Source organism: Cucurbita pepo, chromosome 4 (genome assembly GCF_057944985.1).
Source record: "Cucurbita pepo subsp. pepo isolate OVF chromosome 4, ASM5794498v1, whole genome shotgun sequence".
In the NCBI taxonomy this organism is placed as follows: domain Eukaryota; kingdom Viridiplantae; phylum Streptophyta; class Magnoliopsida; order Cucurbitales; family Cucurbitaceae; genus Cucurbita; species Cucurbita pepo.
Window position 1 is genome coordinate 10,803,965 of NC_141801.1, and position 13,564 is coordinate 10,817,528.

The window sequence follows — 13,564 nt, forward strand, 5'->3', positions numbered from 1 at the left end:
ATCAACCTAGCTTAAAAGTTATCGCTCTTTAATTATTTTTTTTTTTTAAGTTTCGATGCTCCATTCCAAAAAAAAAAAATAGTAATTAAACAATTAGGTCAAACCATTTCAAAAAAATAATAATTAAACAACTCGGTCAAAATTCTATTTTATTTTAATTGAGGAAATACTTAGAAATGATTTTATTCTACAAAATTAAAAGTTCTCAATATTAAAATGAAGCTTCCAAAGGATAGGCTTAAGGTTAAAATCACTCATATGGTTTAAAATCATGTTACAGTTTAAGCATATGATTCCATCTATGCCAAAAAAAAATTATAACATATTGTTTGAATATTATCTTTTTATATAGATTTAAATTATTTATTTATTAGTTTTATTAGTTTTTTTTTTTTTTTTCTTTTCTTTTCAAAAATTAATTTAGTCCGTATAAAAAACTAATATTCAACGACATATTATACTTTGACTTTGATATAAAAAATATATGTATGTATATGTATATGTATTATAAAGTTAATATAGAGTTAAATATTTGGGGTAATTTAAATATTTTAATATGATCCCTAATATTTACGTTATTTTACATCTCGGTGTATGTATAATTAATTATGGTCATAATATTATGAACTAAGATGAACAAAAAATCTGACGCATAACTGAAGGGAGGCAAAGAAAGCTGTTTTCAGAATGTTTTCTGGCACAGAGGTTGAAGAGAGCCGAACCTGCAACTCTCCATGCAAAGCTGCAATAGCGCACACACCCATGGCTCATCGCATACTCATATGTAACGTGATATATTGCAAGGGCTTCCTTGTATACCTCCTCCATCCACCTCGGGCTGCCGTCCAGCTCTTCCGCACCGTACAATATCTGAAGCTAATAACAATTAACGAGTAGCAATTTAACAAGAAGGTGTTGATCACTGGATTTTGAAGTTAACCTCTTTGTACTTTTTAATGGTGGCTTCAGCAGCTACGTTTTTGGCATCAGGATCGAGCTGCAAGGCGTCCCTCATCTCTTTTCTATACATCTCATACTGAAACTTCCACTTCATCAAGGTATCATCAGCCACTTCTTCTTCAAAGCATGGAAGTTTTTGAACCTCTGAATATTGTAGAACCGATGTGATGCATAAGGAGCCTTAATTCAGTGAACAAAAACATGGTAATTATGACAGTGAAAAACTCACCAATGTTTGGCGCTTCTTCTTGAAACATGTTGACAGTATCAAAAATTTGTCCTAGAATGGATGTTGAGGTATATGATTTTTTCCCCCTTTCCATGAAATGAGGGAACGTTCCTGCCTTCAGGTGTTCTGGAACTTCAATCTATCAAAAGGGAAGAAAAATCCACATGAAAGCCCTTGATTCAAAAGCATCATTCTAACCATGTTCAGTTGGAGGATTAAATTGTCCGTTTTAGCTTGTTACGTATCGTCATTAGCCTCACGGTTTTTTAAAACGCGTCTACTATGAAGAGGGTCTAGCCCTTCTCCGACCAGTGCCTCGCACCGTCTAGTGACTGGCTTTGATACCATTTCTAACAGCCAAAACCCACCGCTAGTAGATATTGTCCGCTTCAGCCCGTTACATACCGTCGTCAACCTTACGGTTTTAAAACGCATCTACTAGGGAGAGATCTCCACACTGTTATAAGTAATGCTTCGTTTCCCTTTCTAACTGATATGAGATCTCACAAGGGGGCGCAGCGTCTTCAAGAAGACCCTATTGTTTTTTCATTTCATAGGATGATAAGAAAGCTCTACATTGAAAAGGGAAGTTTTTGTTTGAGAAATAAGTTATCACCATGATGGATCTCCACCTATCTATTGTCTGTGTAATAAATAATTCCAAATCTCTCACTGGATCCAAGAAACACAATGATGAACATAAAAAGTATAACAATTTCATGAAGAGACAGAGTATCATTAACAGAACTGACCTCTTTCCCGCCTTTTTTAGGTGCATCTAAAGCATCATAATATATATTGATCAACTGGAGAATCTTTGCCCTTACACGATTTCTTTCTTCTTTACAGTCTTCACCCAGCATTAGTAGTTGATCCATCAATGCTACCCAGTTATCAGCTGCAACACTCTTTGCATAACTGAACGTACCACAGAATAATCCCAATCTTCCATCAGTAAGCATAATTGATGGGAAACTTCACCGCACTCGAATCTTAAAAGTAAAAACTACATAGATAGATACACTCCATCACATACCTTGGCTGAAACCGAGCTGTCAAGAATAATTTAAATAGCTCCTCCTCTAGATCCTCCGCAGAAAATTCATTTGGCTTTATATTAGCTATTACTTCCATTGAAGGACTTGGCCTCCAAGGTTCACCTGGTCTGAAATACTCTAACAACTGAAATAATTCCAAAAATAAGAACATAGAATAGGTATGCGGTGACTCTATTATATTGAATGAATCTTTTTCCAAAATTTATAGACTGAAGTCGTAATTTCAGAAAACAACTTACGGTGCGTGCAGACGATTCAGAAATAGAAGATACTGACAAAACTAAACCATAAAACAATTCGAGCATAAATTTCATGAGAAAAAGGCATGTGCGAGCATCAGGTGATAGAAGTTCGAGGTTGAATGTGTCTTAACCTGAGAATTTCTGGAAACCCAGTACATATCACCATCAAAATCACCACCGGCTATTTCATCAGCTACTGAACGGGGACCCTTACAAGAGAAGAATATACCATATTTTGCATTTCCCACCACAGGTACCAAGTCCTCCACATATTTAGCCGTTAAAACATGGATATCACCAAAATGTAATCCAGGATTGCGATAGACAAGAACCTTCCCATTGATTTGACCATTCTCACTAGTTGGACATGAACACAGAACATGTCGATACTTAATACATGAACGAAAAGAAAAACAAAACAAAAGCAGGGATTTCAAGTAACAGAAGTAAAAGTTATAATTCTATCCTATTTATCAGATGTTTGTCAATCAATTGAAAAGCATTAAAGATAATATAATATGTTTGTATAAAAAGAATTAAGATAATATATTTTTTGCTTATCTTATCTTCATTCAATTTCTCATCCCCAGCAATAAAGCCAAATAGTTGGTGAACGTATTATAATGCTTACATTAAATGCTTCCATACAATCAAGTAAGACGAAGTGAAATATCATGCATGTAATACATACAGGATAACGCAGACTTCATTGCTCTCAAGAGTACAGGTGGGGTCGGCTGTCCCCATTAAATAGTAACAATCAGGCACGTGAAGCCTTCCGCTTCTCAAGCTCTTTTTCTCCTCCCTCAGAAGCATTGACAACCGATATTGCAAATACGATTCATTCAGAGGAATTCCAGATAAAATCATTCTTGCAACTAGGAAGTCATCCATATCACCGTTGTTAATGGAAACTGCAAGAGAGACACCGAGAGAGTAACAAAAAATATGTAACAGTACTTTGAAAGAGAAGAAAAGAAAACAGCTCAAAAAGCCTAATACCTCTTAAAGCTGCACGCTTACTAGAAAAAACACCCTGAACATCTCTCAAAGCATCCACAAGGATATTCATGAAATACTCTCTTGGGACGCCTCCATAATTTAAGAGTGCTATTAAGTTTCTTGAAATATATGCCCTCTTTGGCGAATTACTGAGAAAATCATTAGACAAAGGAAACTGCCACATTATTCAGAAACTCTTTGAAGGTAAATACAAGTGAAAAGCCATTGCAGGGAAAATTGCAATAGAACCTTTAGAGAGGTTAGCAACCACCGTTGCGTGTTATCCCAACGTATAGTTAACAAAAAAAAATGCCAAATTTTAATTCTTTGTAGGCCTCATCAATTGCATTTTCTTAATGATGAACAAGCATAAATTTCTTATTTCCAATGGTACAAGCAAAGCCACGAGAGCCATGCCCTTAACTTCCCCATGTCAATAAAATCCTCAAATGTCGAATAAAGAAGTTGTGAGCCTCGAAGGTATACTCAAAAGATTACTCAAGTGTCAAACAACAAGAGTACTTTGTTCGAGAGCTCTAGAGAAAGGAGTCGAGTCTCGATTAAAGGGAGGTTGTTCGAGGACTCCATAGGCCTCAGGGGAGGCTTTATGGTGTATACTTTGTTCGAGTGGAGGATGACAGAAACACACATACAAGAAAGTGATTTTTGCACAATAACGTTATTCTCTAAGAGAGACAATACTTAGAAAATAAACAAAACCAACCTACTTATTTTATTCAACTTGTTACACAGTACATATATAGACAGAAAGAAAAACTAACTCTTACAATCTTAGCCACACATTAATAACGGCTAATACTTGATCTTAGCCACAAATTCTAAAACTGACATAATTTAAAATACAAACACCAAATACAAATGACAGTTAATACAAGATTAAATAAACTAACAGAGGATGGTTGAGGATTGTTGGGAGGGATTCCCACATTGGCTAATTAAGGGGATGATCATGGATTTATAAGTAAGAAATACATCCCCATTGTATGAGGCCTTTTGGAAAAACCAAAAGCAAAGCCATGAGAGTTTATACTCAAAGTGGATAATATCATACCATTGTGGAGGGTCGTGGTTCCTAACGCTATGCAGTAACGGTGCAAAGGAATATATATAAACCCTATCCTATGCCCTATGGGAAAGAAATTGACGTTGAACTCCAAAACCATGGCAAATGCTAAAAATAAAAATAAATAAATAAATAAAAATCAAATTTTGTATACCTGGTTCCTACCACCTCCAGTGAGTTCTCTGTTTCAGCATTTTCAAGATTTGGATCTTTTTCAACTTTGATCATAGAATTGCGAATTTGAATTGTTCTAGAAGGAAGCTGCAATTTTAAGTTAACAAACTATAACATACAACAGTAGATAACATAAGAAAATTACATCTATACTGAAAATAGAGCTGGGACATTTTGAATTGTGTTGAACTAATAAAATCGTATCGTACTCAGATTTCATGTCATGATATTGGTAATAACTCTGGATAGAGGAGCTGGAAAATCCAGTCTAAGACTAGCAAAGACAACTATTAAATATATACATGAAGGCCCTTCTCTTTATTTGTGAGACTAAAATGAAAAATGGTTCCAAATAGAAGATACTGATGTTTAAGTGCAAAACGAAGACATCCGAAAAATCAATACTCGTTGGAAAACAGCTATCCACAAACTGATTCACTTAACCAACGCATAACTCAACTGTTGTATGTCCTACTATATTCAGGTTCAACAAGTATCATCCATATTTTCTCAAAAAATAAAGAAAAAACAAAAATTAATGTCCTCCAAACAGAGTAGCCACCTTTCTCAACCCAAATTACTAGGAATGAGTATAATGATAGAATGCCACAGTGGATTTTCTTGATGGAAACACCAATTATATATGATCCAATATATTTAAAAATCCAAGCCATCGACATTTTCATGGATATCGTCCTTTTACTCCTGGAAAATGATCTGGAATAGCAAAATGAATAAACTGTGGATGTCAGCTGTTGTATTTTATGATATTACATAAAAGTAACAGTGAATATGATATTAGAATTCAAAGCATCATATTCACTTCTTCTGGGCACTGAAATGGATTATCATACTAGATGGAGAAGTTTTAGAACAATCAAGAAGACAATATGTATGAGGTCAATAACCTATAGCTCATAATTATGGACTAATCATTACTGTAAACCCAGGAGCAAGATGGATGCCAAAAAACATATAACTTATGGTCCTCTTCTTACACTACAAAGTATACCTGTTTATTCACTAGAAATGTTCCTTTAACAGCAAGACCGTTGTAAAAAAGTCGGAACTGAATTAGCAAGGGCTTCCAATGGAAAGAGAATTAAATAAAAGTCAGTGTTTACATAAAACAAAGAAGTAACTCCACACAATAACTCGAAGGGATAAAGTTTAGATACACATACTGGTTCTCGAAGTTCAAGCCCGGGCAGTATTACTTGCGAAGTCTTATTCTGAAATACTTCAAAGGCAGGAATTCTCTATTATATGAATGTCAGACAGCATGCACAATAAACATCAAACAAATTTACATGTTTTAGAATAATATAACCAGTCAAATATGTGAGAAGGAAAAAAAAAAAACAATCATACAAAGAAGAGAAGGTAGCAGGAGATGACGAAGTTCCGAGAAACCAACGGATATCAAACCCTAGAACAAAACTTAACAATATGGATTTTCTCACCTTCACGTGCGAAGATTTAAATCATGCCTTGTAAATTCTGATATTTTTTCCCCTAATGTTTATTAACATGAAATCACAAACCTTAAGGTCAGCATCATGCTTTGCCTGCCCTTTAAATACATTCATAGGGCACTCCAAAGCTAAGTCCTCCGATATAAATCCCGTTCCGTCTGTATGTATAAGTGGTTTTCCATCTCTATACATGACATTAGCATTGACATCCTGCAGCTTGGAATAAACCAAAATAAGTAGCTATAAATATAATGTGCAGCAAAGAAGTCAACTAAAACTACAAGGATGGTGTAGGAGGGATTTTCATTTTTCAATTGTATCCCCTTCCTCTCCACCACAAGGCTGCAGTAGTAGTGGTGGAACACCGTACTTTGCAAGGTATATCCGCGATTCTTTGAACATTTACTGAAGATAAATCAATTTTGAGGTTTATCGTCTTCGACAGAATGAGTGAAAACCTACATAACAGAACGGTCAGGACAATGGCAGAAGTTGCTAGGTTAAATAAATGCATTCTCTATCACCGGCATACCTAGCCATGTAGCTTGCTACACTAGACACCGTGTGTGGATGCATGAAAAGACTCCTAGCTTCAAAAATTGTTCTATTAGATAATTTATAAGGTTGAAGCTTATCAAAGTATGCCGCTGACTCCATTCTGACAAAATAGCACTTCACTGCTGATGTGGTTGGATTCTTCTTTTTTTCCTCCTTGCCACCATCTTTGAAAACTATTCGATACACATACAAAACAATAGTGAGAAAAAAAAAATTGCCCATTATGCATAGACAATAAAAGCATAAGAAAATGACTAAAAAGTTGTTATGGCAAAAAATTAATTTAAAACTTGAATCTTAATCATTTGTCTAAATAGAGTATCATAGCACTAAAATACTATACAAGCCATGAGAAGATAGAATAGCCGAAAGACAACAATATCAAAGACGTTGGACCATTCAACTAATGTAATGAGGTGATTACACATATGAGGAAAAAAAAAACACTTGAGGTGCTTAAAAATTGAACAGAATTCAATATTGAAACAAGTGCCAACCCAAGTATGAACTAGCATGAGCAATAAAAGGAAAGAAATGACAAACTGAAAAAAACTATTAGAAACAATTTTATTGATGTGTGAACTTCCAGGGGGTAAGAGCCCCAATCCATGAGACAAACAGCCAAATTTAAAATAATGGACACTAACTTTAAGCTAAGAGAACAAGAATCTTCTCTTTTTTTTTTTTTTTTTTTTTTGGTGGGGAACGGGAGGTGACAGCAGAAACAAGCACCACTACTGAATTCATAAAAAAGGCATCATAAAAGACTCACCAAAAAACTGATATCGACGCAATCCAAGAAGAATGCCGTCTCTAGCAATCTTTTTATAAGCATAAAATGATCCACCAGGATGGCTTATTGAACACCTATCAGAGACGTCTTCAGCAAACTTGACCATCAGAACATTGTCATCGCCTAAAACCCTTTGCAGATGAGTTTTTGTGTGGTTCAAATATGGACCCTGAACAAAGATCCCATGTAGTAACACTGCAACTCAGAAACTTCTTCAACAATACTTTAACAATCCTCACTTGTGGGCTTAAAAATTCACAAAGATCCACCAAGTAGCTATCAATATTAATTAAGGAGGAAATGACATTAGAGGAGTTTTGAAATACAAGATCTATTTTGATACCAAGTTAAATCACTATTGAACTCAAAAGCTTAAGCTTATCATCTATTTGAAAGACCCTTAAAAGAATGTTATCAACGTTTAAATACTGCTGGCATACACTAACCTTGAACCTAAAACTCCCATCCAATTCAACATAACAGTGGTAGATGTGTGTTTTCCTACGATCCCAATCAACATACTACAACAGAAACAGAGAAGAGAAAGTGTGTACATAAGAAAGAAAAGTGTCCCCCTTATAGAAATTTGAAAATAGTCCATTGATCTATTAGCATCAACTTGAGTATCTTCAGTGCTTAAGCTAAAAGCACCTCCATGATTTAGGGAGACGCTGTTTTAGCATAAAAGAACATAACCCTACAGCATTTAGAGATGCTAATCAAATTTACCACTCGTCTGTCTTCCTTATTAACGTATTTTTCACCAAATGCTTTCCAAACTTCAGACTCAAATTTCTCCATCGCCAACTGGCTCAGACTTTGAATTTGGTCTGCTGTTGTGACTCTTTCTAAGCTTTCTCTGCATTGATAAAAGGGATGGAACCACTTCGATTTCAGCATAATGTACATAAAGCTATAAACTAACACGACAATAAAAACATAAATGCAAGGAAGTGTTTACCCTCCAATATAACTCAATATCAAAAACGCCCTTCTAAATTCAAGCTCGCCCAAAGCCACAAATTGCGGAATCTTTACTCTATCTGAAACCGACGATGAATAGATTGCAGATTTGTCTGGTGTTGACGCCTCAAACTTTGTTTTCTCAGCAGTTCCTAATCCATAAAATGTTTTAACGTCGACCCTCAAACCATAAAAGTACGTGCAAAAGAATACTTATTTCAGAAAAGCCAAACAAGGGCACAGAACAGGGAAGACAAAGAACCTTGTGGGCTAGAAACGCGACAAGATGAAAGACTTTGATACAGAGAAACGGAGCAAGTCGAAGGACTGTGAAGCTGAGAAACACAGCCAGTGGAAGATGGACTCGTATGCGGAGAAAAAACGGCAACCATCTTGTTCTGAGGTGAAATGCAAGGATCATTACGAACCATATGCATGATGAAACCGCTAAGGTTCCTAACAGAGCAGGAGGAGATTTTGCGGAGAGCATCAAGAGCCATTTCTTCTCCTAAAGAAGCTAACGCCCGTCGCGCTTTGGCATCAGGCGGTGGCTGATTCTGTTGCGTACAGATTTGGAGAAGAAACTGCTCGACGGACGGCGGAAGAGGCACTTCGTGAAAATGATCAGCCATCAGAACAATGCAGGCTTCCTTCACGACGGAGAGCGGTGGCAGTGCTGATCAGTATACAGCCGAAAACCCCTCCGTTAGGTAGGTCCGTTGACACGACCGGTCAAACCCATTTACTTACCATTTTCAACGTCAAGTCAGTCAAAGCTTATAAAAATATTCACTTCGATATATACAAAATTAAATTTTAACCACATTTTTCACAATAAAGAGGCCATTTACACCAAATATATAAATTTTATTCACTAAATTGCTATAAATTTAAAAATTAAAGGACTAATTCGTCATTTTCACACCCGATTAATTTATTCTCTATAATTTTAATTATCAATGTAATAAAAATTGTCACCTCATTAAAATTAAATGTCACTTTTTTTTAGTCAACTAGCGGTCAAATTAATATATGTAGTATCCAATAAATTTATATCCATTTAATTAAAACTACAATTATAAATAAACTTTAAAGAAAACGTTATATTTTTTAATTTAAGAAATGTTTGTTTATTAATTTAAAAATAATAATAATAAATAATCAAAAGTGGTGTTGAGTGCTTGTCTATTAGTTTTTTTTTTTTTTTTTTTTTTTCTTTTTCCTATCTCTATTTTGTTCTACTTTTTTAGTGCTTGCATTTTTAAAATGGCGAAATTACCCCTTGCACTAAAAAATAGTGTGTGAAGTAACATAAAAATCATTTTCAAATGTAGAACAAAATTTCAAAATAGTTTGTTATCAAGTCCTTTTACTAAAGTGCCCTTATGATTAAAGTAACAAAAGCAAACAAAAAAAGAAAGTAGTTGTTATATATAATTTAAAACAGTTAAAAGTGATATTCATTTTTATTTTTAAAAAATTAAATTTATAAATATTATCTACACTCTTCTTTTCTTACCTGTAACGGAATCAACCAACCGTAACTAAAACAACTAAATTATCAAATACAACCATAAATAATCATGGGATAAAACTAGAAATGTCTATGGGGTGGGGACGGGAAAAGTCTTCCCGTCCTCATCTCCACCATTTATTTCATTCTTCATTTATTTTTGTGGGAATTTGTAATTTCCATGAATAAATTTTTACCATTTATTGTTATTTTAAAGTTTAATTTTTTTTAATATAATTTTTAGTAAAAAAATTATAATAAATCAATATATTTCATATGAGCGTTATTTTTAAATATTCAAATTTTAATATTACAACATATTTAGTTTTTAGTTTAAATATTACGATTACAATCTCAAAATTAACTCATTTATTTTTTAATATGGTAAAATGCTAATGGGGGCAGTAACAGGGCCTTGAAAGGAATTGGGCATAATAGAGACAGAAAATATAATCTATATTCGGTTCCATTTATCTAACAGAGAAAAGATGTTCTCCACTCTCTCCTCTATTTTCCGTCTAAACGGAGAATCTCCACTCCGTTTCGGACAAATCCTCGCTAATAAAATGGACGTCTCTGTCTAAATGGAGTTTCACATTGTATAAAGTGTGTGCTTGGGAAGAGGACATTGAGAAAATGGGATCTGAAAGTCCAATAATTGAATTACACACACCCAACACCAAATCAACCCCAAAAATCCCCGCAAAACTTTCCAACACACTAACACAAATTTCAAATAAAACAAACACTCCCTTGAGAAAAGCCTCCAAAGTAGCCCACTTTTGCTTCTTTTTTTAATTGCCACATATTTTATCTTTTCCTTTCCTTTCAGATAACACTTCATACGACAAAATCAGCCAGAAATTGCAATATTATTTGTCTAAATAAACCAAACACCCCCACCAATATATAATATATACATTTTTTTCAAACTTGTATAAAGTTTTTGGCTTTGTGCTCAACCTAAATCAAACTGCAAGTGCTCGCTTTTCTGGACAATGATATAAAATTTGGTATCTTTAAGGCAAAGTTTGATTATATTTAATTATATTACAAAGTTTTAAAGATAAGCGCAACATTGTTAGATGTAGATATTATAAGGTTTAGATTATTAAGTAAAGTTCATGTTTCAAAAACTTAAAAGCCATCAATTATTTAATGCATAACAAGGTAACGTTTGGAATAAAAACTATAAATTTCAAAAAAAAAAACTTCTAAAAAAAAGTTCTCTCGAGCGTGAAAAAGATTGAGCCAATTTCTTGTTCCACAAGCAACTAATAAGAAAAAAAAAGAGAAATAGAAAGATACGTGCAGACTAGTAAGTCTAAATAAAAAAGTGTAATCACATATAAAAAATAAATCAAGAAATTCCAAACATTATACTCGGAAATTATAGTAAATATGAGAGAAATCATAGTTATTTATCTTAAAGAACCCAAAAAAAAAAAAAGTTTTGGATCAAATATGTCCACGTCAATGTCTTTACTAATTATCTCACGTACCCATTAAATTTATCGTGCACCAATCATTTTTGTATTTTCTATCTTCAATCGTTTAACATTGCCATTATAAGGTATAACTATATATTCAATCATTCTTGAGAATTGAAATATATATATATAGTATTTTTTTTTTTTACTATTTTTTTTGGTTTACACCTCAACAAACTATAAATCATTTTTATCTTTTTTATAAAAAATTTGATGTATGATGACATGTTTTATCTTAAAAAAAAAAAAATTAGAACGAATGAATTATAAGATATTATTTACTATCAATAAGATATGAATGCTTAAAATGGATAACATGTTAACCATCAAGTACGAACCGTAAAAGATAATAATGCAATGTATGTCCACCGCTCTTCTAAGTCAAAGACTCATATAAAAATATCTCGATAATGGCTTGAATTAAGTACTAACTAAAGCGGGTAAATCAAAAAAACTATTTACCCTACTAACTTTATGAAAAGAAGAGACATTATTCACATTCATGACCCACAAACGTCTTTTTTTTTTTTTTTTTTTTTCCTTAACACCCCTTTACTTTAGTTTCAATTTCAATGAAAAATCAAATTGTTCTTTATTAAGCTTGGCTCACACAAAAGATTATTCCTTAAATACACTAATTAAAGACAATAATCAACAATTTTATAATTCAAAATTGCGCTTGGGCTTTAAAATATCATATATTAAAATTAAAAAAAAAAAAGAAAAAAGATTACAAAAGCCCATTGATACCGGCGTATCCATTCACCGGTTATAATACATTACAATATTGTTTTTTTTTTTTTTTTTTTTTTTATGTGAAGTACGATGGTTGATATCTGTACTTGGTCGCTGTTGTGGTATACAAAGTGAAGACGACATGTCGTTCACTCAAAAAGCATTTGCGGAAAACCGACAAACTTCATCTATACAGCTCCAAAACATGGATAGGTTACCCAAAACGATTCGTTTTAATTTCATCGGCCCCACATATCGTGGTACGGCGACGGAGATTCCATACCCGGCGTGATTCTCTGCTGTTTCAGGTTACTGTAAAACCGTTTGATAAACGCCTCTGCCGCTTCGTCCACCTTGTGGTCCCCGTCGTCCTTCACCGGAAACGGCGAGTCTGTTACTCTAACCGTCGGATTCTTTCCAAACTTCACCATCGGCGACGCTACATCCGCTGCCGCTGCTTCGCTGTTTAACATCTGTAGTACTCGTTTCACGGCGCCGACGGTGGTTACGTCGTTGTATCGATGACGGTTCTTGCCACCACGCTTTCCGTAGATCTGCAGCGCTGGAAAAGCAGGGCTGTTACTGCAACTGAACTCGTAGTCCTGTGGAGCAATGGCGATGGAATTAGCTATATCGGTGGTGGTCTGGCTGCTGAGAGTACCGGAGCTCTGGTGGAGATGCATCAGATTGAGCATAGCCTTTCCGGCGAGCTTGCCTCTCTTCATCATCAAATGAAGATCGGACATTATGATTCTGCCTTTTGATAACTCCTTTCGCAGCATCAACGCGATTGCTCGAACCATATTCCAGAATTTCTTCGCCGCCATAGCTTGTCTTCGCTGGATTTCCATTAACCGATCTGTACTGTAAGTTTTGCCGGTAGAGAGAGAGAGAGAGAGAGAGAGAGAGAGAGAGAGAGAGAGAGAGAGAGAGATCAGAGAGAATTTTGTTTGCTTGTTTTCAGGGTTTTCTGATTTCGGCGTGGAGAAGGGGGAAGGGGGAGCTAGCATTTATATAGAAACGAAATAATTAATTAGGAATTTAATTATTGATTAGTTAACTATGATTTAGCAGGAGACTTAAATAAAAACCCCACGGACGGAGAAACGCGCGTGAGAAGAAGGAACGTTAAAAGGTCCAATTTTAGTAATGAATAAAAGTGGGAGTGGATGACACGCGCCATGGATGAGGAGATTATTTTAACTTTTCTTTTTTTCTTTTTGATTAGGAAAATTCCTATGTAGTTGGAAGTTGTGGGTGAAATGACGAAAATATCCCTGAAATAGGA

General features: G+C 34.5%; 2 protein-coding genes across 6 annotated transcripts; both read right to left on the bottom strand.

The window, feature by feature from the left end:
* Positions 1-495: 495 nt before the first annotated feature.
* On the bottom strand, positions 496-9,299 carry LOC111793930 (putative RNA-dependent RNA polymerase 5). 5 transcript variants are annotated; one of them, XM_023676009.2, is made up of 19 exons: positions 8,801-9,299; positions 8,537-8,690; positions 8,305-8,434; positions 8,022-8,096; positions 7,555-7,744; positions 6,757-6,955; positions 6,595-6,682; positions 6,294-6,434; positions 5,934-6,008; positions 5,762-5,833; positions 4,730-4,836; positions 3,492-3,640; positions 3,181-3,403; positions 2,621-2,846; positions 2,226-2,371; positions 1,942-2,107; positions 1,190-1,328; positions 941-1,104; positions 496-870 (listed from the first exon to the last, which is right to left on the bottom strand). In XM_023676009.2, the coding sequence occupies exons 1-19, from the start codon at positions 9,168-9,170 to the stop codon at positions 628-630; spliced, it is 3,057 nt and encodes a 1,018-aa protein (XP_023531777.2). In that variant the 5' UTR covers positions 9,171-9,299; the 3' UTR covers positions 496-627. The 5 variants fall into 5 exon arrangements, with proteins under 5 accessions (XP_023531777.2, XP_023531780.2, XP_023531779.2 ...); XM_023676011.2 differs by having other exon boundaries at positions 627-870; positions 951-1,104; XM_023676010.2 differs by having other exon boundaries at positions 627-876; positions 951-1,104.
* A 3,029-nt stretch (positions 9,300-12,328) lies between these two features.
* Positions 12,329-13,224, bottom strand: LOC111792972 (uncharacterized). Its single transcript, XM_023674610.2, has one exon. It carries the CDS (start codon positions 13,125-13,127, stop codon positions 12,516-12,518), a length of 612 nt encoding a protein of 203 aa, XP_023530378.2. The 5' UTR covers positions 13,128-13,224; the 3' UTR covers positions 12,329-12,515.
* Positions 13,225-13,564: the final 340 nt, after the last annotated feature.

Bases quoted from the DNA above. Each gene is read 5' to 3' on its own strand.
- LOC111792972 (XM_023674610.2), bottom strand. From the start codon at position 13,127: ATGGAAATCCAGCGAAGACAAGCTATGGCGGCGAAGAAATTCTGGAAT.
- LOC111793930 (XM_023676009.2), bottom strand. From the start codon at position 9,170: ATGGCTGATCATTTTCACGAAGTGCCTCTTCCGCCGTCCGTCGAGCAG. The intron at 6,009-6,293 runs GTTTGTGATTTC...TTCATATAATAG, and splicing joins AGCATGATGCTGACCTTAAG to AGAATTCCTGCCTTTGAAGT. The intron at 1,329-1,941 runs GTCAGTTCTGTT...CCCTTTTGATAG, and splicing joins CTAAAAAAGGCGGGAAAGAG to ATTGAAGTTCCAGAACACCT.